Genomic DNA, 22,840 nt, shown 5'->3' with positions numbered 1-22,840 from the left:
AAAAAAATAAATAAATAAATAAAATAAAATGAAATAAAATTTTAAAAAAATAAATAAATAACTGTCAGAAAACAGTGGAGGGGTAGCTTCAGAAGTGGAGAGGGACAAACAAGGGACTGTACCCCTGGCCTCCCTTCCCTGCAGTGTTTGAGGAGGGTGGAGTTCATCATGACAGGTGTTCTCACCACACCTGAGAACCCACTCCAGTAAAAGAGGAAATCTGCTTTGTCTGCTCATTAAAAAAAAATTTTGTCATGCTGACAAGATATCCATCCTGATATGTATTGAAATTTTCCGAGTATTGAAAAAGTGTTTTAATTAATATTGAAAAGTTTAACATTCAGGGTGAGTATTGAAGAAAGCAGTAGACAGTGTTATTTAAATTGCCAGGCTGTTGTCAGCGACTGAGGGCCTTCAGGTTCCCCAGCAGGGCACTGCTCAAATGGCCCCTGAACCCTGGTCACAAAATTCTCATCAGTATTCAGCATCACAAAAACAGTTCATCCCCTCCTCTCCCCACGCCATGTGTGTGTGTGCTGATGTATTCCTGTAACATTGAAACACATTTATGGGGTCATGTCACACACCCCTCCCCACCCCATGTGTGTGTGTGTGTGCTGATGTATTCCTGTAACATTGAAACACATTTATGGGGTCATGTCACACACCCCTCCCCACCCCATGTGTGTGTGTGTGTGTGTGCTGATGTATTCCTGTAACATTGAAACACATTTATGGGGTCATGTCACACACCCCTCCCCACCCCATGTGTGTGTGTGTGCTGATGTATTCCTGTAACATTGAAACACATTTATGGGGTCATGTCACACACCCCTCCCCACCCCATGTGTGTGTGTCTTGTGTACTGATGTATTCCTGTAACATTGAAACACATTTATGGGATCATGTCTAAAACGTCTTGATTCATCAGAATCCTAGTGGTAGATATGTCATAGCATTGCAAAGCGAGTGAAAAAAGGAGTGCCTGCTTATCTGTGAGCGATAGTGAAAAAAGACACTGGAGGACAATGCTTGACAACAGTACACAAAAGATGATTTTATTTGGGAGGGGTGGGGGGGGAGTGTGTAAGTTTTTTGCCTGTTTCATTTTCAAGCATTTGCAGTTTCAGTCAGATGTTTTTTGTGTTTCTCTTTGTTTCAAGTTTTTACCATGTTCACATTTGCGTGTAATTGTGTACATAGGGGACATTACGAATGACTGCGTGTACATGTGTGAAAATGAGGTGGAAAATGTATTTGAAAATGCCTGCATGTTTATTAGTATATTCATTATGTTAGATTAGTTTCCTTCTCTCCACAGCCTTTGGATGATTATCATAAAAACGACAGTAAAGACTGGATAAAAACCATTACTCTGTTTCATTTTGAAGACCCCATAGAAATCATTACACACGTAATTGTAGCTCCCTGTTTTTTTTGTGTTTTGTTTTTGTCAGGGAGTACTATGTGACTGTGATAGCCTGGCAAGATGACGACACCGTGTTTGTGACCTGGGTGAATCGTCCCCAGAATCTGTCATACATCACTCTATGTCAGATCTCTGACGGCTTTTGTCAGCCGGTAAGTACAATGCAGGCTTTAATTGTCCATAGCTTGCATATTATCTCTCTCTCTCTCTCTCTCTCTCTCTCTCTCTCTCTCTTTGTGCAGTATCACAATGGATAGAAGACAAAAACATTATTGGGGAGGAACAAGCAGGCATCAGGGAAGGTCACAGCACATTCAATCACATTTTCACCCTTGTAGCTGTGATATAAAAACAATTAGTAAGACATAGAAAATTATATGTAGCTTTCATTGATTTTCGGAAAGCCTTTGATTCAGTGTGTAGGGACAAATTATGGAAAATACTGCATGAGAATGATATAAATGGTAAGGTTGTAAAGGCCCTGAAAAGTATATATAATGTTATCAGAGCAAGAGTTCACATGGGTGGTGACATAACTGAAGCTTTTCTGTGTTCACGCGGTTTGAAACAAGGGTAGGCCTGTTCACCAGTTCTTTTTTTCACTCTTAATTAATGAATTAACAAAAGATATTCTTTGTAATGGCAGGCATGGCATTCAGCTGTCGCCAGACTTTATTGAGTTATTTATTCTACTTTTCGCAGATGACGTTTTATTCTCTGATAGCGTCATTAGTCTCCAGAATCAGTTGAATGTGTTATACAGAACATCAGAACGACTTGATCTAGTTGTTAATTTAGATAAATCAAAGGTAGTTGTTTTTAGAAATGGTGGGTTTTATCTTCAGCAGAAAGGTGGTCATTTGGAAATGAAGAATTGCAAATTGTTAACATGTATAAGGACCTCGGAATTTATCTTTCCACAAGACTTACGTACTCTCATTCTCTTAAAGATCTCGCAGATCAAGCAAGGTAAGGGGTGTCAGCAATAATAAAAGTAGTTTGGTCCATTGGAGAACATTCACCACAGGTATTTTTTAAGATGTTTGATTGTCAGATACAGCCAATACTAACCCCCCACACAGGTCTGAAATATGGGGTTTAACTGCTGATCAAGAATACATTGAAAGAATTCATTTATCAGCACTGAAACGTTTTTTGGGTGTGAGTTCAAAGTTACCTAGACACTTGATATATGGTGAAACAGGAAGATACCCACTTTTTATCAATGCTTATTTAAGATGCATTAAATTCTGGCTTCGAAAAGTATGCATGAATGAAAACAGATATACAAAAAAAAAAGCCTTTGATATGTTATTATCTCTGCAAAGTCAAAATTATGTTACATGGGCGTGTCATGTTCGTAATGTTTTATGTATGCATGGATTTGGCTTTGTTTGGGAAGCTCAAGGTGTGGGGAATGTTAAAATATTTCTTTCAGAATTCAGAGACTAATTGATTCTTCCAGTCAAGAATGGCATGCTTCACTCGAAGGTCACGATTTCTTTCAAATGTATGCGAGCTTCAACCAAACTATAACTCCTAAAGCTTATATATATCAGTTCAGGAATGTTGACTTTCGAAATTGCCTTGCTGAGTTTAGAATGGGTATGTCTCCAATTAAACATAGTCATTTACAGTACAAGCCAAATTTGAATAATGCTGATAGTTGCTGTCCTTTTTGTTCCAACACGATTGAAAATGAAATACACTTTCTTTTTGTATGTCCTAAATATAAGGAATTGAGACACGAATTGATACCGCTTAAATACTTCAGAAGCCCATTATTGTCCAGACTTTCTTCTATCTTATCTAGTGAAAATTCTGAAACAATCTTGAAACAATCTTGAAACTGTCGATGTATATCTATAAAGAACTAACCCTGAGGAAAAAATGCCTGAATGGTATGTAAATGAACACATGTTGCATGCTACATTTTGCTGTGTTTTCCTGCTGTTATGGGCCAGAGGCCTAACAATTAAACATTTTTTGACTTTGACTTTGTGTGTAGTATGAGACTGACTTAGGAGTGAGCATTGGGAGTGAGCATTCTTGACAGGGGGGGTGTGTGGGGGGTGCATGGATGGCGTCTACCTAAATGTGCTTGTCACAGTTTGCTGCAGTCACTGTACTAAATGTATTGAAATCTTAGTTCTTTGACTTCGTTTACACACACACACAAAGAAATTGGATTGTTAATCAGCTGTTGAACACAGTTTGCTGAAGGATCATTGAGAAGATACATAAATGAAGCACAATCATCTTGGATGCTAACTGTAGCAGCATATGAGTATGTGGTTACTCATCTTTTGTGGCATTGGTTGACTTTTTTTTGTAATGCTGCTTGTTTGTTGTTGGTCTGACAACCCCCTTCAGTCTGTGGTGCTGTTGCTTTGTGCAGAGCATTGAAGAGAAAGGCCATGGAGGATGGGTGGACTTGGTACGTTTATCTGTCAGGTTTTCTGGGTATCCTGTTGTTTCTTCTTTGTTTGCTGGTAGTTCTGTTGTAGCTTATGCATGTGTGTGTGTGAGAGAGAGAGTGAGTGTGTGTGTGTGAGTGTATGTGTGAGTGTTTGTGTGTGTGCATAGTGTGTGTGTGTGTGTGCAAAGTGTGTGTGTCGTATCAAGATTGAACTGTTACCAGTTGGAATACTTTTTCTTTTCCATTTCACACACACACATGCATGCATGCACACACATGCACATTCGTGTGTAAAACTGCTGCGTCTCTGACTGGAAAAGATGTTTTGATTTGCTACATACAAACTTTTTTGCTGAGGAGGTACAAATATTTCTCTCTCCCTCTCTCTCCCTTTCTCTCTCTCCCTCTCTCTTAGACTCTCACTCTCACACTCACACACACTGAGCTAAGAACTGACACTAACATAACACTCACATTCTGTCCCCCTTTGATTAAACTCTGGTTTTCTTCCAGATTAAGTGGTTTCTGTCCATGGTATCTTTTCACTTTCACTGCTTTAAATTGAGCAGGCTGAAAAGATGGGTGAGTCGACAGCTCTTGAGAATGACCCAGACAGACTTTTGAGGACAGTGATTACTTTGGGCTTGGGTTAGTTTTCTTGGTTAAGTTTCCTAAATGGACATTTTAACCTTGCTTTGGGTTCTCGGACTGGTTTTAAGAACTGACAGGTATTCAGTCCTGGAACGACACCTTTTGGTGGTTGGCTGGCGTGGCTATAGGCAACACACACACACACACACACACACACACACACACAATAGTTGCTGGCTGTACTGATTTCAGAACAGTGAAACCAAACCGTTATGTTAACAACACTGCAGAAACAGAAGGTAAGAAGTAAGAGAGAGCAGAACTGCTGTAATGAGCAACACTCGACTCTTCACCTCACAGCAGGAAACCAGCCAGTGGCCTCCTCCTTTTCACCAGACCGACAGACAAAGACCGTGAGATATATATATGGTAGCGATAATTATTTCTAGGAAGTGCAAAAAAACCTGTAGACCATTATGAGGTTTCAGTGTCATCCATTTGTTGTGGGATCTGGTAAGTGCAGTTCATCTACATAATGAGAGAATTGTTTCAGCTGTGTGCGCAGGAGAGAGATGGGGAGGGAGGAGGTGGAGGAGGAAGAAGAAAAGAGGAGTGAAGAGGAGTGAGGAGGAGGAGTAAGAGAGGAGTGAGGAGGAGGAAGGGAGGAGGAAGTGGGGAGGATGAAGAGAGGAATGAGGAGGAGGAGGAGGAGGAAGTGGGGAGGAGGAAGAGAGGAATGAGGAGGAAGTGAGGAGGAAGAGGAAGTGAGGAGGAGGAGGAAGATAGGAATGAGGATGAGAGTGGAAGGAGAGAGGAGTGAGGAGGAGGCGGAAGATAGGAATGAGGAGGAGAGAGGAATGAGGAGGAGGAGGGGGAAGTGAGGAGGAGAGAGGAATGAGGAGGAGGAGGAAGAGAAGAGGAGGAATGAGGAGGAGGAAGAGAGGAGCTAGGAGGAGGAGAGAGGGAGGAGGAGGAAGAGAGGAGTTAGGAGGAGGAGAGAGGAATGAGGAGGAGGAGGAGGAAGAGAGGAGTGAGAAGAAGCGCTGTGATCAGTGAGATGTGAATGATGTGTGTGGCTGCTGTCCACAGAGCAAGCCCCCAGTGTTCTCTCCGGACGGCCGGTTCTATTTCTGGATACTGCCCCAGCGCCACTCTGCTGAGGGCTTCTACGACAACGTGGCCAGGGTGCAGATTGTGAGTGCTGGCTTTGACTTCAAGTGTGTGCGTGATGTGATAGTGTGTATTTGTGGCATGCATGCTCGTAAGTATGCTCAGGCACAGAAACATACACGCATGGATACTCGCACTTGCGCATACACACACGAACGCGTACGTACACATTCATAATTATATGCACTCACACACACACACACACAGACTTGCAAACACACCCATGCATGCACACATACACACACACACACACACACACACACACACACACACACACACATGCTGCAGTCAGGGATTTTATGCCATGCGCAATAGTTGGTCATTTTACTTTTTATTCAATAATTGGGCGTTTTACAGTGTATGCGACAGTCGATCATTTTACACTATATGCAACAGTTGATCATTTTACACTATGTGCAAGAGTCGATCATTTTATGCTGTATGCTTCAGTCAGTCATTATACAAGATACAGCTTTCTGTCAGGTACTACTGTCAGTCGTTTGTACACCATGTACAGCAGTCCATGATATGGCTGAGTGCTGTGTGACCAGAAATCGGGGAAAACGTTGGACATCAAGACCTTCCTCACGCTGACCAGATGGGACGCCACCAGCATTCTGGCCTTTGACCCTGAAGAACAGCTTGTGTAAGTAAAAAAAAATGTGTGTGTGTGTGTATATATATATATATGTGTGTGTGTGTGTGTGTGTGTATGTGTGTGTATGTATGTATAAATGTGCACTGAGAAAGAAGAGTGGAGTTGTGGCCCAGTAGTAATGTGCCCAACTGAGGTGTGAGTGTCCAGTTTCAAATCCCTGATACAGACTAGAACTTTAACTCTCCCCCTTCCTCCTCCTCTAGGCTTTAGTAGTGGTCTGGGTGCTAGTCTTTTCTATGAGACAATACACCGAAGGGCCCCCCCCCCGTGAGCAGCATACAGTGCATGTTGTTTCCCCACTGTTACTAACCACATCGTAATCTCACTGTTTTTTTGTTTGTTCTTTTTATTATCATATTTTTGGTTTACTTATCCCTGCCAACTTTTGTCTTGGGTACAGGTTTTTATGCAGTGCCCCCCCATTTGGATTATTTGTGGCAAATCTAGTGTATGTGATGTATCTTATTGTGACTTGTTTTATGCAGTGTACTTTAGGAACTAACATGTATGTTTCAGTATCGGATCTTTTGTATTTTTCTTCTTCTTTATTTTCATTGCCAGGCAATCTTATATTCAGTTCATGTATATAATGATCCTTTCTTAAATAGCACGCAGGTCAGTTACTGCCTAAATAGCTTTAATTTTAGGCTCTGGCAGTATAAAAATGTTAATAAATCATCATCATCATCTAACCACACTGTTGTATTATTGCCCATGTAAATGAGTACATAGTAACAAAGGGGTTTTCATTGGCCAAAATTTGTAGAAAAAATCTGTTTTGATAGTGAAGAGATAGACGCTTGTAGACAGAAAAGAGAAAGTGGTGATCAACCTGTGGAGAGCAGCCAGACTGGATTTCACACTGAGAAATGTGTTGTGATAAGAAGTTCCACGACAAGAACAAAAAAATATTGACTGAGATGTCTGGAAAGAACAGCTGTAGAACAGCTGGAGTTGTGGCCAGTTTGGTAGGGAGGCGACTTGGAAATTATTTCAGGCTTTTTAAAAAAATATATATATTTTATTATTTTTTTAATGCTGTGCTGGGAGTGAGGGTTCTTGGACAGCAAGAAGCGGGAAGAAGAGAAGAGGGTAGAAAGGGAAGGGAGAGAACTTACATGACCAGTTTGTTCAGCAATGATGATGGGGAATCGTGCATGGTGGTTTTTGTTCGTTTCTTCAAAGAAGATGAATGGAACTTGTGTGTCACTGTGTGTGTTTGTGTGTGTGTGTGTGTGTCTGTGATTTTGTCAATGTTACACAGTTGGAAGTTGTGTGGTGTGGGTTTATTTCTTGGTTGTTAAAATGTTTAAAAATCATATATTAAACATGAAGCAACTTTTCAACTTTGCTCTCTGCTTCACTTTGTTCACCACCTCCCCTCATCCTCTCTGAATTCTTCTTCCTCCTCTTACATCTTCTCTTCGTCCTCCTCCTCCTCATCTCTCTCTTCAGCCCAGATATGGCCCAGTGTGGCTGGCTGGGCTGCAAGCAACAAAAGATCCGTCTCTGTCTTTCTCTCTCAGCCTCTCTGTCTCTGCATCTCTCTCTGTGCCTCTCTCTCTCTCTCTCTCTCTCTCTCTCTCTCTCTCTCTCTCTCTCTCTCTCTCTGTCTCCCTCTTCTCTTTTCCTAATCCTTCTTCACTTCCTCTTCATTCCCCATTCTTTACCTGCCTTGGATCCTACTTCTCTGTCTCCATCCCCCCCCCCCCCTCCCCCCGCAACTGTGGTATTTTGTGGAAACTCTAATCTGCTGTTGTGTGTTTTCAGTTACTTCATTGGAACAGGAGGAGACCCCAGAATGCGTCACCTGTTCAGGTAAGCCTGCCTGGTGTCTTTCCACAGTTCTTGACAGGCTGCCACAGTGGAATAGAAAGCTGTCGTTATTTAGCAGCACACTTTGTAGTTGATTTGAAATGTTCAAGGGACAAAGCAAAACAGAACCAGACTTTTTGTGTGTTCCATGATGACATTCGCCAGGTCATTCACTAGGTCATTCACTGAGTTGATGTGGGTGGGAACAAAACGCTGGTGTGGAAGTTTTCTTTGAGACGTTTTATGTTGAATATGATCTAGACTTTTAAAAGTACTAATTGTGCCGTGAAGATGAATATTGTGTTCATTTTCGATGGTGTGAGTAGCTAGGGTGTGGCTGAGCACATACACTCAAGGCCTGACTAGCACGTTGGGTGATGCTGTTGGTCAGGCACCTGCCTAGCAAGATGTTGTGTAGTGCTGATTTGTCTGATGCAGTGACGCCTCCTTAACCCTTTCGCTGCCAGGAAATCTATTTGCCAGGGTTTTTTCACAAAAAACGGGTATAAATTTTCAAAAAATTCTGTGCTCTTTGTAATTGGAGAAAGACCCATAGAAGTATATATTTTCTGAAAGGTAAATGAATAAAGAACACAAAACACATGATGTTTTCCCATTTTATATATTTTTAGTGACATGCTGTTGTTTTGAAATCAGTGTTTTGTTTTTTGTCACATTTTCAACTTGTTCATTACAAACATTAGTCAGGTAATTTGCACTAAAATATCATATTTTCTGGACAAATGGATATCTGCATACACAAAATCATACTAGAACAACCACAATAAATAAAAAATTAAAAAGATATAGATATACAATGCATTGTGACTTCTCCAAGTGATAATGTGGATGAGAGGCCACGCCCCCTCAGTCTCCACCCCCTCATTTTCACCCCTCTCACACGGTCACTTTATCCAGTTCTCATCAGACCACGTTGGCTGAGTGCTAAGAAAATCGCTCACACTGTCCTGCAGTCACTTTCTGTCGTCTGCTAAGGTTTGCACAGCCGGCATCACTCACTGCATAGTCATATCTTGGCCACTCTCTTGATTGCTCCCTTTATTTTCTATCAAACCAGCCTATAAATGTTCATCACTGTCTTCTTCGAGTTTACACTTCAATTCTTTCTGAGCATCAGCAAAAGAAAGCAATCTTGGTTGATTTAGTTCGCTATGATCACATGTCTTGAGCACGGCGTCAGTCCGACATTTTGTTGAGCGAGCGAGGAGAGGAGCCAGGCAAACACTGGGACAGTAACCCAACCAAAACGTTCAAATAAAGGACTGCCTCATGATGTAGATGGGGTTTCTAGCTATGAATAGAATCCAGAATGATTCCCCAAGCTAAAGCTACCAGCATTTTTGTCAACGAACTGAACGCAAAGCAGGGAAAAGTCAGAATATTTCGATGAAGAGTTATCTCGTCATTGTGGCAGCGAAGTGTACATGCTTGCCATGACGAGTTATCTCGTCATATAGGCAGCCCAGGGGTTAAGAAACTGGGACTGAAACTCAAACCTGTGGTGGGGGTGTGTGGTTGCAGTGTCCACATGGGCACCAAGCGCCTGGCATGCCTGACATGTGACCTTGACCCCAAGCGGTGTGAGTACGTGCAGGCGGTGTTCAGCCCCAGCAGCAAGTACTACATCCTGCAGTGCCTGGGGCCGGCCGTGCCCTACTACAGCCTGCGCTCGCCCTTCGACGATGTGGAGCGTGAGTCACTCTGCCACAGGGCTTGGGACGCTGGAATATTAAGCACACGTGCATGGACATGTATAGATTCTGAATGTTACAGGAAGTTGCCTGGTCAGTTTTTAGCTTCGGAATGTTACAGTAAGTTGCCCAGTCAGTTTTTAGTTATCTATTATAATCTGAACATAGAAAACAGAAATTTTTAATGAAGTGTTCAGAGGAACTTGCAATTACCATGATTGCATTTGCAGTGATTTTACAGGATTACCTAGCATTACAGTAGTGAACAGCATTGTCGCTTTACAGAAACAAAAGGCATTATCTAACATCGCAATAGTAAACAGCATTATCTAGCATTAAAGTGGTAATAGGCATTATCTAACATTGCAGTAACAAATGCACACACACACACACACACACACACACACACACACACACACACACACACACACACACACAAAAGCATGGCAAAAAGAAAAACAGGCTTGAACTTGTGTGTGTGTGTGGTGCAGTGCGGCGACTGGAGAACAACACAGTGTTCGGGGAACGTTTAGCGAAAAAGGCCATGCCTCAGGTTGAGTACACTCAGGTGGAGCTTGACAACAAGGAGAGTGAGTATCTTTTACAGTGTGTATGCGAGTGCATGTGTGTGTGTGTGTGTGTGCTTGCGTGTGTGCTTGCGTGTGTGTGTGCATGTGTTGTGTGTGTGTGTGTGTGTTCACTGAGCCAGCTTGGCCCATTTTTATTTTCATTCTAATTTGTTATTACTTACATTTTGTGTTTTTATTTTTTTGTTTTTTGTTTTTTTGTTGTTCTTGGTTGTTGTTGTGTTTTTTTTGTTTTTTTTTGGGGGGGTGCTTTGTTCCTGTTTTTTTGTACCTACTTGCTTTCTTGTTTGTAGTTATTTTATTTCATTTTTATTTTTGTTTTCACATTAATATATGTAATTATTTATCTAAGAGTTCATTTATATTGTATTCCTGTACCCTTACCTGAAGAAGCTGAACCTCAACAAAAATATTATGTGTGTGTGTGTTTTTTTGACACAAAATTTCTATTCTTATATATGTGCACTTTTTTTTTTAAGAATTAGATAGACTGTCAAGCTGTGTCTAGTATCTTGAGTCTCTTCATGGGTCAGGCATCTGCTTTTCTTTTGCCTTTTTTTTTTTTTTTTATTTTTTTTTTTTAAGCAGATGTGTAGTGTACGCTTATGGATCAGTTTGCAGGCTTTGATGTCTCCTTGAAACTGAAACTGAAAACTGAAACTGTGTGTGCATAATGGATGTGTATGCTCCTCTCTGTGCGTCTGGTTATGTGTGTGTTTGTGTGTGTGAGAGAAAAGTGTGTGATTTCTTCTTGCTGTTGCATGTATGAACTTGGGACAGTGATCTCTATGTTGTGTGTGTGTGTGTGTGTGTGTTTGCTTTTTTACAGAGATGTGGGGGAAGCTGCTTCTACCTCCAGTTCTGAATAAGGAGGAAATTATACTCTACCCACTGGTTGTCCATGTGTAAGTACACACAGCTGCTGCATGTGTTCTGTATTGCCCTCTGTCACTAACAACACATCTTGAAAATATTGGCGAGAAGACTTTTTTTTTTTTTTTCCAGAGCAGAAATGAGCCAAACTTCTTCGCTGCCTTATTTTGACACCCTTCAGAGGGGTGCCATAAAGATATGTGGAGGAAGGGTTAGATGTGTTATTTTACATGCTACTTTTCTGGGCTGGCCTGCACAGAATGGTGCCCTGGTTCTTTCTTTTGTGGTCCGTTCACAACATTCCTCACGGTGGTGATGATGATGGTATGGATACTTTTATAGCACCTATCCTCGGTCAGAGACCAAGCTCAAAGCGCTTTACAAACACCAGAGTCATTTGCACAATAGGCTGCCTACCTGGGTAGAGCTGACTGACAGCTGCCATTTGAGCGCTCATCATTCGTTTCCTGTGTCATTCAGTCTGGTTCACGAAACTGTCAACCCACTGGAAGAACCCCATTTTTTCAAGATTTCAATATTTAATTATTCTTTGATCATTTTGGGGGCGTGGAGGATTTCAGAAAACAACATAATCAAGAACAAAACTGGGTTTATCAGTTAAGGTTAAGTAAGGGTTGACATGCTTCGTCTGCATGAAAGTGTCCCATTCAGCATTGCCAGTTTTAATTCATGAATTCAGTTAGTCTTATCAGATTTTGTTTTCGTGCAGAAAATGATTTACAAAATGGGAATACAGATTTTGGACATGAATATATATCAGGCAGTAATCTTTTACTTTGGACATGAATATTTATCAGGCAACGATCTTTTACGAATATCAAACAAAACCAAAAAAAATTAGACACACCATAATAAAATGAAATTCTTAACCAGCAGTGGTCATGTCACATGTTTTACAAATACTGTTACTGAGTTTCAACGATGGATGGCTGTTGACACCAGGTACGGAGGCCCCAAGACGCAGCTGGTGACGATGCAGTTCTCCATCAAGTGGGAGACGTACCTGGTGAGCGCGCGGGACGTGGTGGTGCTGTACGTGGACGGGCGGGGCACAGGGGGGCGGGGCAAGACGTGGACGCACCAGGTGTACAAGCGGCTGGGCACTCTGGAGGTGGAGGATACCATCAAAGCCACAGAGTGAGTCGGCTGTGTGTGTGTCTTTGTCTTGTCTGTCTGTCTCTGTGGTGCAGGTTGCACAGCAGCTAACCAGCCTGAGAAGTATGCGAAGGTGTACATTAAGAAATAAGACACATCAGTATGGATTGTTTTTTTCCTTATTAAACTTACTTTGTTCATGTTTACATTTGAATGTTTCTGTTTCTTATGAAGAATCAAACAAATGTTACCATTACTTTATTTTCAATGTTTTGAATTGATTAAAAAATAATGTTTAAATTTTTTCAACAACAAAAATGAAACAGAAGCAGCACTTTTTCAAGGCCTGATCAGTGCATGAAGTTTATACAGAGGTCAGGGTTCTTTTTTTTCTTCTTTTTTTTTTTTTTTTTTAAGCAGATGTGGTGTAGCGTACATGGATCAGTCCACATGCTTTTACACCTCCCTGACACTGAAACTGAAAGTCAGTTGGCTGGCTCTGCTCCAGGCTATGTGGAGTGATGGCCTAGAGGTGACACATCCTCCAAGGAAGCAAGAGAATCTGAGCACACTGGTTCGAATCACGGCTCAGCCGCCGATATTTTCTCCCCTTCCACTAGACCTTGATTGGTGGTCTGGACACTAGTCATTCAGATGAGACGACAAACTGAGGTCCCATGTGCAGCATGCACTTAGCGCACGTAAAAGAACCTGGCAAAATTTTGTTAGAAAAATCCACTTGGCTAGGAAAAACAAATAAAACTGCATGCAGGAAAAAATTCAAAAGAATGGGTAGTGCTGTAGTGTAGCGACGCGCTCTCCCTGGGGAGGGCAGCCCTAATTTCACATAGAGAAATCTGTTGTAATAAAAAGAAATACAAATACAGAAATACAAAAGTCAGTGTTATGGGGACATGGAATAATGTCGTTTTAGGATGATGGACATAAGAATCATTTTTGGGTGATGGAGATAATGGAATATTGCCATCTGGGATGATGGAGTAAAGAATAATGTCATTTTGGGATGACATGCAGTTCAAGATGTGGAGCGGTGGTAGCTCAGTGGTAAAGTGCCCACCTAGGAAGGAAGTGTCTGTGCTTCCAAGTCAGCTCTGCATTAAGAGGTCATGAGAGTTGGACTGCATGATACTGACTGATCATATTGTCTGCACTGAAATAACACATCTTGAAAAGCTGTGCAGAAGCATTAGAAGAACAGATCTAACTTTAACTGTGTGAAATACGATAAAGTTGACAGTGTGTAATGATAAAAAAAAATGTTATGTAAAAAGAGTTCAGAGTAACTGTGTACTTTATAACCATCTGTGACGGGCGCAATAGCCGAGTGGTTAAAGCGTTGGACTGTCAGTCTGAGGGTCCCGGGTTCGAATCACGGTGACGGCGCCTGGTGGGTGAAGGGTGGAGATTTTTACGATCTCCCAGGTCAACATATGTGCAGACCTGCTAGTGCCTGAACCCCCTTCGTGTGTATATGCAAGCAGAAGATCAAATACGCACGTTAAAGATCCTGTAATCCATGTCAGCGTTCGGTGGGTTATGGAAACAAGAACATACCCAGCATGCACACCCCCGAAAACGGAGTATGGCTGCCTACATGGCGGGGTAAAAACGGTCATACACGTAAAAGCCCACTCGTGTGCACACGAGTGAACGTGGGAGTTGCAGCCCACGAACGCAGAAGAAGAAGAAGAAGAAAATAACCATCTGTTTGTGTTATGCTAGAAGAAATGTTTTGTTTTTCATGTCAAGGTGGTGAGGTGTGAGCTGGGCTAAATTGTGTTTTCTGCATTGCAGGGACATTGCACAGAATTCCTTCATTGACAGTGACAAGATTGCTATATGGGGATGGGTAAGTCACTTCTCCCACTTAATTCAGAAATAAAATGACAGCGGGAACTTAGGTATTCTTGTCAGGTTTACAGAGAACAAAGAATGAACCAAAATGATAAGACCCATCGGTGTAAGGCAGGTAGAGTGGAAAATATTGTTTTGTTCTGAATAGACTTGTTTTTGAAGTGGCAGTGACATAATGTGTTGAGCATTACTGGATGTTTGTGGTGTTTGAAGTTATCAGAGCACTAATCCTGGTTTATATACAGCAATCGTTTTCTTCACATTTCTCCATACTAGTTGGACAGCTAAATCAGGAAATAATGTCCAGTGATTGGTTTATATATTGCTCGAGTGGTGCTTTTACACTGCTGCTGGCAACATTTTGGTTAAACTTGAGAGTACATTAGTAATGACAGACAACAGACAAAATGATGCTGGAGAGGTAGCCTTACTGACAGTTGTCTGTTGTGCTTTCAGAGCTATGGTGGCTTTGTGACGCTATCTGTGCTGGGACAGGGGACAGAACTGTATCGCTGTGCTATCTCTGTGGCCCCTGTCACAGACTGGATATACTATGGTAAGGGACAAGATGAGTGCAGTCTATCATGGCATGTGAGGTGTCCATCGTGTAGACATGTGTTTAATTGTGGCAGCATAATCTTCGTTTGCACGGCACTCAGAGAAAAGCAGAAAGAAAATGAGTTCAACTTGTGTTCACACGTTTCCAGTGATACTGGTGGTCCTTTTTCTGGTTGTTTCAGATCATTCATGTGTCTGTGATTCTAGATGTTGAAAAAGTCAAAATAAAGAGAGAGAGATAATATATATAGATATATAGATATATATAGATATATTGTTGATAAGATTATTACAAATGCAGTGACATTAATGATTTCAGAGAGAAGTAAATCATGCCATCATTTTGCTTCTGAAAGTTGTTGTATATTATTCTCTGTATTCCCTGGAAAAGCTTTTTTCTGTCAGCTGTACATGTTTGTGTGTGTACATGACTTGGACATTGTTTGATAGAGCCATTGATGAACATCTTAATTACATGTGCCATCAGGCAGAGATATTTTTGATGACTTTTATGGTTGTCTTCACTGCCTGTGCTTTTTCAGACAGTATGCAGGTGAATATGACATAGTCTTGTTTCCTCGTTCACATCATGGGGAAGGTGGTAGACATTCAGCTGTTTAATTTGCTTCCAGAGGACTTTCTTTTTTATATGACACAGAATAGAGGGGGGAGGGGGTTGTTTTTATAAACAGTTTGGTTTGTTTCCGTTCTGTAGAACCTTGTGTCTTGCTGCTGACTTCAGAAGAAGTTATAATGGCAAGAGGACATAATGGCAAGAGGACATAATTCACTGCTCATTATCTTTCTTCTGTGCTCACCTCAAACTGCTTGAATGTTGTGCAGATTCCACCTATACAGAGAGGTACATGGGATTTCCTCACGCCAACGATAATCTGCATGGTTATAAGGTGAGCTAATCACAGCAAGTTTGTAATTTGGTATTGTGGTGTATTGCATTGTTTTGCATTCCTTTTTGTCGCAACAGATTTCTCTGTGTGAAATTCTGGCTGCGGTACACGTGAAGAGGGCATCAACACAGTACAGCGCTACCTCATTGCTTTTCATTTGATTCTGTCTGCAAGTGTGTTTCACTGTCAAAGTAGTCTTTTTCTGTAGAATTTTGCCAGAGACAACCTTTTCGTTACTGTGGGTTCTTTTACATGCACTAAGTGCATGCTGCTTACAGGATCACAGTTTTTCATCTCATCCGAATGACTGGCATCCAGACCACCACTGAAGGTCTGGTGGGAGGAGGAGGGAGGGTAAAAATCGTGGTCCATGTATAAGTCTCAAACCCGCAGACACCTGTTTCCTAGTCAGGCGCAATACCACTAGGCCACCACCCCGCTTTCCAACCAGCCAGTTAGATAAGGTGCTGTGTTTTATTCTGCTGTCCTGTTCTTCCTATTGATGGGATATTTTCCAGTGGCTGGCACTATGTACAGGGAGGAATGGGTAAGGGGTGAGATAGAGGGGAGAGCAGAAGTACAGGAGGAAGTGTTTATCATGGACTGTGGTTGTCACTGCTGTTCAGGGCATTGTAACCTCACACATCTTGTCTTGTCTTGTCCTGTTGGACAGTCTCTCAGAGCTGGGTGCTTTGGTCCCCACCCCACCCCACTCCACCCCACACGATCCTGCCTTCACTTGGTATTTTGGTTCTGAGCTCAGCCCCGATGCACTTAGAATTCCATGTTATCTGCTGCCATGTGGTGGTTTTCACAAGATTACTTTTTAGGATAGTTTTGGTGTTCAGAAAAGACAGTGGGATCATATATGTGTGTGAGAGAGAGAGGGAGAGGTGAAGTTGGATGTGTGTGTATAAGATGTAACTTTTCTTGTTTTAAGATTATGATTTTCACACTGAGAGGAGAAATGATTACAAGTTTTTTTTAGGTTTATTCTCTGGAATGGACAATGAATATTTTCCTTAAGAAATGATGAAAAATACATGGAAGTTTGGACTTCCTTTGTCTGCAGTCAGTACAATATATCAGCCGTTGACTTCAGTCTCAGTGTTCAGTGCTCACATGCACACACACACACACACACACACACACACACACACACACACACACACACACACACACACACACACACACACACACACACACACACACACACACACACACACACACACACACACCACTCCCCCCACCCACACACGCATGCTTACATGCACACAAACATATATATCAACACCCTCCACTGACACCCCTTCCCTCCACACACATGCGCGCGCGCACACACACACACACACACAGGGACGCACACATGCACACAAGCACACACTGGTAAATTTGCAAACACATACATCCACTCCTATTATTCATGATGACTGAAGACTGACATTCTGTTTGGTACCCTGTGTTACAGGATGCCAATGTTTCACAGTACGTGGAAAACTTCCAGACATCCAGACTGATGCTGGTTCACGGTACAGGAGATGGTAAGTTCCCGGCATAGTTTTACGATCATGGGGATTTGATAGTGTCGTTTTTTAAGTGAAGGACATTGTTGAGATTGTATGGATGGAAATGTTGCTAATAATTGAGTGTTGAACTATAAACACCAGCTCTTGCTAAGACAGGAAAAAGAAACATCTTAATTACTTAACAGCCTTCCAAGAATAATGTATATATTTTATGCATTAACCCCTTAGCTTTTCTGTCGACATTCAGCACAGAGCTCAGCAAAATGTGTCAGCACTAAAAGAGTTGATTATGAATGTATGTGTATTGTGTTTCAGTGTGTTTCTATGAAGTAAATTTTAAAAAATTACTGTTTATCTGTGTGCTTAGTACGCATGTGTGTGTTTTTTTCTTAAGTAAATGAAGTTTGTTCAGTTTGGAACAATGGGATAAAGACAGTTCTGGATATCATGGTTCGTTGCTGTATATATTAACATAGTGAGCACTTTTTGTTGCTGTATATATTAACACAGTGAGCACTTTTATTGTCTCAAGTTGGTGGATCAGTGAAGAAACTGACAGTGCATGTTGTGTGATGTGACTTTTCCAGACAACGTCCACTTTCAACATTCCGCTCAGCTGATGAAGGCCATGGTGGAGGCTGACGTCTACTTCAGAACACTGGTGAGATGGCCTGGGCTTTATAGCTTTCTCTGCTGTTTTGTTTTCCTGGGAAGTTGAAGTTGCCATTGAGCTGGGTGCCTTTCATTCACTGTCCTGATGCCGTCTTCCCTCTTCCTCCTTGTCTTTGTGGAAAAGTTGGTTAATTGGACTTTTTTGTGCTGTGTGTGTGTGTGTGTGTCTGTGTGTGTCTGTGTGTGTGTGTGCATGTGTTGTGTATATGTGCTGGTATGCTGTTCATTTTGAAGTGAAATTCAGATGCTGTCCTGTCAGCAGCATATGTACCCACCACAAATAATTTAACTCCAGATACACTCTGTGTTTATATATGTGTGTGTGTGTGTGTGTGTGTGTGTGTGTGTGTGTGTGTGTGGTTTTCAAGCAGATAAGTGTTTGTGTGTGTGTGTGTTTCATGCGGATGTGGTGTAGCTCATTAAGTCAGCACATTTTGACGCCTTCTTGAAATTGAAAGTTTCATGTGATTCAGGTGTACCCAGACAAGCATCATGGACTGTTGGGTGGAAACACACGTCGCCATTTCTTTGAGTCCATGGACGATTTCCTCACTGAATGCTTTGAAGGGGTCTCTGAAAAGTTTGGGCGAATACCTGACCCCGAAGATGAAAAGTGATCTCAAGGCAACAAGTATCGCAGGAAAACTCTTCTCCTACTTCTTCTTCTTCTTCTTCTTCTTCTTCTTCTCTCTCTCTCTCTCTCTCTCTCTCTCTCTCTCTCTCTCTCTCATACAACTCTTTCTCATTGAAACTTAGTTGCAACACGAAATTAAATCTCATAAGCAGCACTCTTGTCAAGACTCAGACAGCAACACTCAGGCTTATCTTAATCCTAATAAAAAAACTAAACAAAACAAAACCACCTATTAAGAATCCATTTGCATGTTGTTTCTGTTGTGTGCACTGTAACATTCAGGAATGTAGGAATGGTTTAGTCAGTGCCTCTTTGTTGCACAAAAACGAACATTAAGGTGGCTAGCTTTTGAAAATGAGAAGACCTTGTTTTGATTTAGAGCCCTTGCTGAAGAAATAACCAAAAGACAATACTGTGTATTGTGCTGTTTTAAAGATAACAAAAGACCATGTAATTGTGCATCCTTGCTCACGAGAAAACAGCAAATCTTGTGAAGATGTTGTCCTTGCTCTGGACATAACAGGCGACAATGTTGCATCTTTGGTATGGACGTAGCAGGAAAGAGAGAAAAGCAGGGAGGGCAGTTGTGATGAAATGAAGAAAAGAACCTTTTCAGAAGACATTACAAGAATGTTACATTGCACACAGTATATCCATTATACACACAACATACACTTTGTTCACAATGCAATGTCCACGACTGCTGTCAGTGGTGAGTCAGTTATGTTCTTGCATTGTGTGTCAGCTGGGTTGAACAAGGCACACATTTCTGATCACCTAAGGGCAAAGCTGCTTGCTGCACATTGCCTGTGTAAAAGTGCACATTGCCTGTGTAAAACTGCTGCATCTCTGACTGGAAAAGGCGCTTTGATTTGGTGTATACAAACATTTTGCTGAGGAGGTACAAATATCCCTCTCTCCAACAGACACAGACAGACATGGACACACCCACACACCCACACACACACACCTCTTACACATTGCTGTATCACAGATCCAGTTACACATTTCCTCCCTATGCAGTATTATATTTACAGCTTTTCAGTCAAGTGTGATTTTCTATATCAAGTGAATTATTTTTTTATTTATGACTTTTTGAATAAATTATTTGGGATAAATATACTTTTCAGTAAATTCTTAAAATGACCAGTCTTTAGATTCCACTCAAACGTTGAATTTTGTCTGTAGTCATAGTTAAAGATACATTATTCAACAGAAAAGAAAAAAAAAGAAACACTGATCAAGAAGATTTAAAGATTTTTTGTTTTGTTTTTTGTATTAAAAAAAAAAAAGAAGAAGCCTAAATGTATGCATATTCTTGTCATTTTGCAAATGAATCTAGACATTGTGAACATAACCAGAGCATCATGCTTAGATGTAATACTAGAAACTGAAGATACATTTCGATGGTCTTGCATTGGTTTCTTTTACATTGTTTGTGCATGCTAAAAATCATGGATAAAATTTACGCAAACGTAAAAATGTTTTTAAAAAATAAACAAAAACATTTAATCCGAGATGTACACCTGATATTCATATGTGCAATTACGTGCATGAATTCACGAATACTGTTTGAAGTATTCATTTCTTCTTCTTGGTTTTATGTTTATCCTTGTCCGTTTGACCTTGTACAAGTGTGTCAGGTGTGATATAAAACCACGATTCTTTTTTCTTTTCTTTTTTATTCACATTTCTTTGTGTGGCCTAATACGCTGTTGACTGGCTTTGCTCGTTTTCCAAACTTCACTTGTTTCTTGTGTGTCCCACGGCCAAACCCTGTGTTTTGTACTGTTTGTTTTCCAAACCTGGTTTTCTTCCTGTTTCTGTGTTCATGGTGCTGGTTTGGGATTGGGACACGTTGGTGTTTCATCACCGACATTGGGTACAGCAGGGTATTGCCTCATGAATCACAGCCTTGGTCAGGTTACTGATTTCATTCATTGTTGATATTGAGTTTGATGTTTAGGTGTGTGCTTACATGTGTGTGTTTGTGAGAGTGAGAGAGAGAGTGAGTGTGTGTGTGTGTGTGTGAACAATGAGAGTAATGTGTATTCCTTCTGGATGTGGATGAGAGCGAGCAGATAGCATGACTGGTGTGCTGAAATATCTTGATCCAGGTTGTATGCTGGAATCCTAAGAATACCAGCATTGTCTTGAAGCTGGTTTGGTCGACACTACATGTGGATGTTGATATGCATTTGCACATATTTGTACCCTTCACACCCAGTAACCATTGCATAATCTTTTTTCCTTTTTTTTAATTTTTATTTCTTGTGTTTGCAAGTAAGTTATTGGCTACACTAGTGAGTGTGTGCCCATTTGTATCATGAATATGACTGGCTGTATGGTTCATAATTTTGTTTTGTGTATGTGTGCGATTAATTGTACCCATTTGTGTCAGGTTACTAGTACTGATGTGCATGAAAGTAAGTACCCGGTAATGATCATTTTATGATTGTTTTTCAAACTTGATATGTTATCTTCTTTTCCATAAGAGTATGTGATAACATGATTTTGTGGTGCATGTACTGGTGTTGTTTTGTTTGGTGTCATTTCTGTTTAAATTGTAAATAAATGATCAGTTTTAAAAAAAAGAAGCTAAGAGCAGTGCAAGCACCGCAGATGCAGTACTTGCGTAAGTGCACATTTTGTTATCTTCTTGACCCAGGTAATGCATGCAAGAGCTGGTAACACTACAGTGTATTATACATGAACCCTAACGATTACAGTGTTTTAAATCCATGACAGCCAGTATTGCTTTCATCCATGGCAGTACACATATACTGCCAATATTGCTTTCATCAACAGCAGTAGAGATATAAGAAATTTTATTTTCTTTCTAACAAGTTTTTTTCTTCAAAAATTATCTTTTCTGCAAAAATTATCCACTCCAAGACTTTGCCAAATTGCCTGTTTTGTTGCATTGTAAAGATTGACCTTCCTTGTAAGTGTTCATCTTTTATCTTCATAGTACCACCTCCACATTTTCTTCATTAAAATATCTGTGGTTGAAAGGGGATAATTGGCATTTTCTTGATCACCACTTGTGCACCCTTCTCCACAGACTGCAAAAAAACTGCTTGCCTTTGATGGTCTTGTTGCTACATGCTTCACTGGCACGCAGTTTTGCCTGTTGTTGGGTGAGCAAAATGTTCCGTGTAGTTTTTTTGGTTTGTTTTTGTTTAATGAAAGATGCCAGGTGCTAGCTATGTTAGATTCATGCTTTCTTTCCTTCCCTGAGCTTAACTCCCCTTGTCTGTCCAGCAAGACCTGGGGACTTGTTAAATGCTGTTATAAATAGTGCTTATGTAGGGACTTGTCAGATACTGTCTGTAAGATGTGCCGGCTGTTGAGCAAGGCTTTGAAAGACTCTCCCCCTCCCCTTGCCCCTCTCTACCCTTTTTACTACCCATATTTTTAACCAGAATTTGTTCTTCTGGAAAAGAAATCAGATGCATATTGGAAGCAGAGATGCATATTGCATACACAAAGAAACTGTGTATCCTTTGACCTTGTTCAGTCTTGCCTTCTGTATTGGAGTTGTGCCAAAACATACTCCAACACTGTTTAATATTTTTCTTCTACTTTTCATTTTCACTTTTTGAGCTGGTTGAAAAACAAAAGGCTGAAAGGATAGCTAGTGAGAGTTACTTACATCATACTTGGCTGAAGAGCGGAGTTTTATTAACAGTCTCTGAAGGTATTCTTCCCATAGCTGTAATGTCTTTCAAAAGCATTTTCGTGTTGGCAGATCCCAGGACAGTCCATTAATGATGCATGTTGTATGTTCGTCAAACTGTTTTCACTTATGAACTCTGTGACACTGCTGCATCCTGTGTTATGGTCTTGTACAGAAACCACCTGCACAAAGTGCATATTGATCTGCACATGTTTGGATCCATCGAACTGTCGTTTCCAATCATTTCTTGTTCAAATGATTGCATATATTAAAAAGTAGCTCTTCACTGTTTCACGGTAAATTGATCCGTATCGGTGTATATAATTTTTTCCTTGCTTATTACCGTTTTTCTGCGTTTATATCTTTTGTCCATGTTGGTCCATTCACATTGTGAAGCCGATGCGTGGGTTGGTAGTTTTCCCAGTGTCCATGATTGTGTCTGTTATGTTATGGACAATCTGCTGGTGCATTTCATTCCCCATGAACTTGCTAGACCAGCAACGACAGATTCAGTGGACCTCCTGCTGTATCTGGATTTCCTCCAATGCTGAATGCCTTTAGTTTGCATTCCCTTTACTCCTCATGTACTTGATTGACTATTTGTATATATTCTGAGTT

The 22,840-nt window shown here is 40.9% G+C and overlaps 1 protein-coding gene across 7 annotated transcripts in view; it reads left to right on the top strand.

Annotated features, from left to right (window-relative positions):
* LOC143283738 (dipeptidyl peptidase 4-like) overlaps window positions 1-21,140 on the top strand; it is a 343,939-nt gene extending 322,799 nt beyond the window's left edge. For all 7 annotated transcript variants that reach the window (XM_076590048.1, XM_076590040.1, XM_076590095.1 and 4 more), the window contains 15 exons: window positions 1,458-1,581; window positions 3,828-3,866; window positions 5,529-5,633; window positions 6,161-6,255; window positions 8,038-8,085; window positions 9,625-9,794; window positions 10,286-10,384; window positions 11,211-11,286; window positions 12,218-12,412; window positions 14,186-14,240; window positions 14,702-14,801; window positions 15,647-15,711; window positions 17,180-17,252; window positions 17,825-17,898; window positions 18,383-21,140. In XM_076590048.1, the coding sequence (XP_076446163.1) occupies window positions 1,458-1,581; window positions 3,828-3,866; window positions 5,529-5,633; window positions 6,161-6,255; window positions 8,038-8,085; window positions 9,625-9,794; window positions 10,286-10,384; window positions 11,211-11,286; window positions 12,218-12,412; window positions 14,186-14,240; window positions 14,702-14,801; window positions 15,647-15,711; window positions 17,180-17,252; window positions 17,825-17,898; window positions 18,383-18,526 (1,462 nt within the window). In that variant the 3' untranslated portion in view covers window positions 18,527-21,140. The remainder of the gene's footprint in view (window positions 1-1,457; window positions 1,582-3,827; window positions 3,867-5,528; window positions 5,634-6,160; window positions 6,256-8,037; window positions 8,086-9,624; window positions 9,795-10,285; window positions 10,385-11,210; window positions 11,287-12,217; window positions 12,413-14,185; window positions 14,241-14,701; window positions 14,802-15,646; window positions 15,712-17,179; window positions 17,253-17,824; window positions 17,899-18,382) is intronic.
* Window positions 21,141-22,840: the final 1,700 nt, after the last annotated feature.

This window comes from Babylonia areolata, chromosome 1 (genome assembly GCF_041734735.1).
Source record: "Babylonia areolata isolate BAREFJ2019XMU chromosome 1, ASM4173473v1, whole genome shotgun sequence".
In the NCBI taxonomy this organism is placed as follows: Eukaryota; Metazoa; Mollusca; class Gastropoda; order Neogastropoda; family Buccinidae; genus Babylonia; species Babylonia areolata.
Note: the sequence above shows the minus strand (reverse complement) of the source record. Positions and strands in the feature narration are given on the sequence as shown.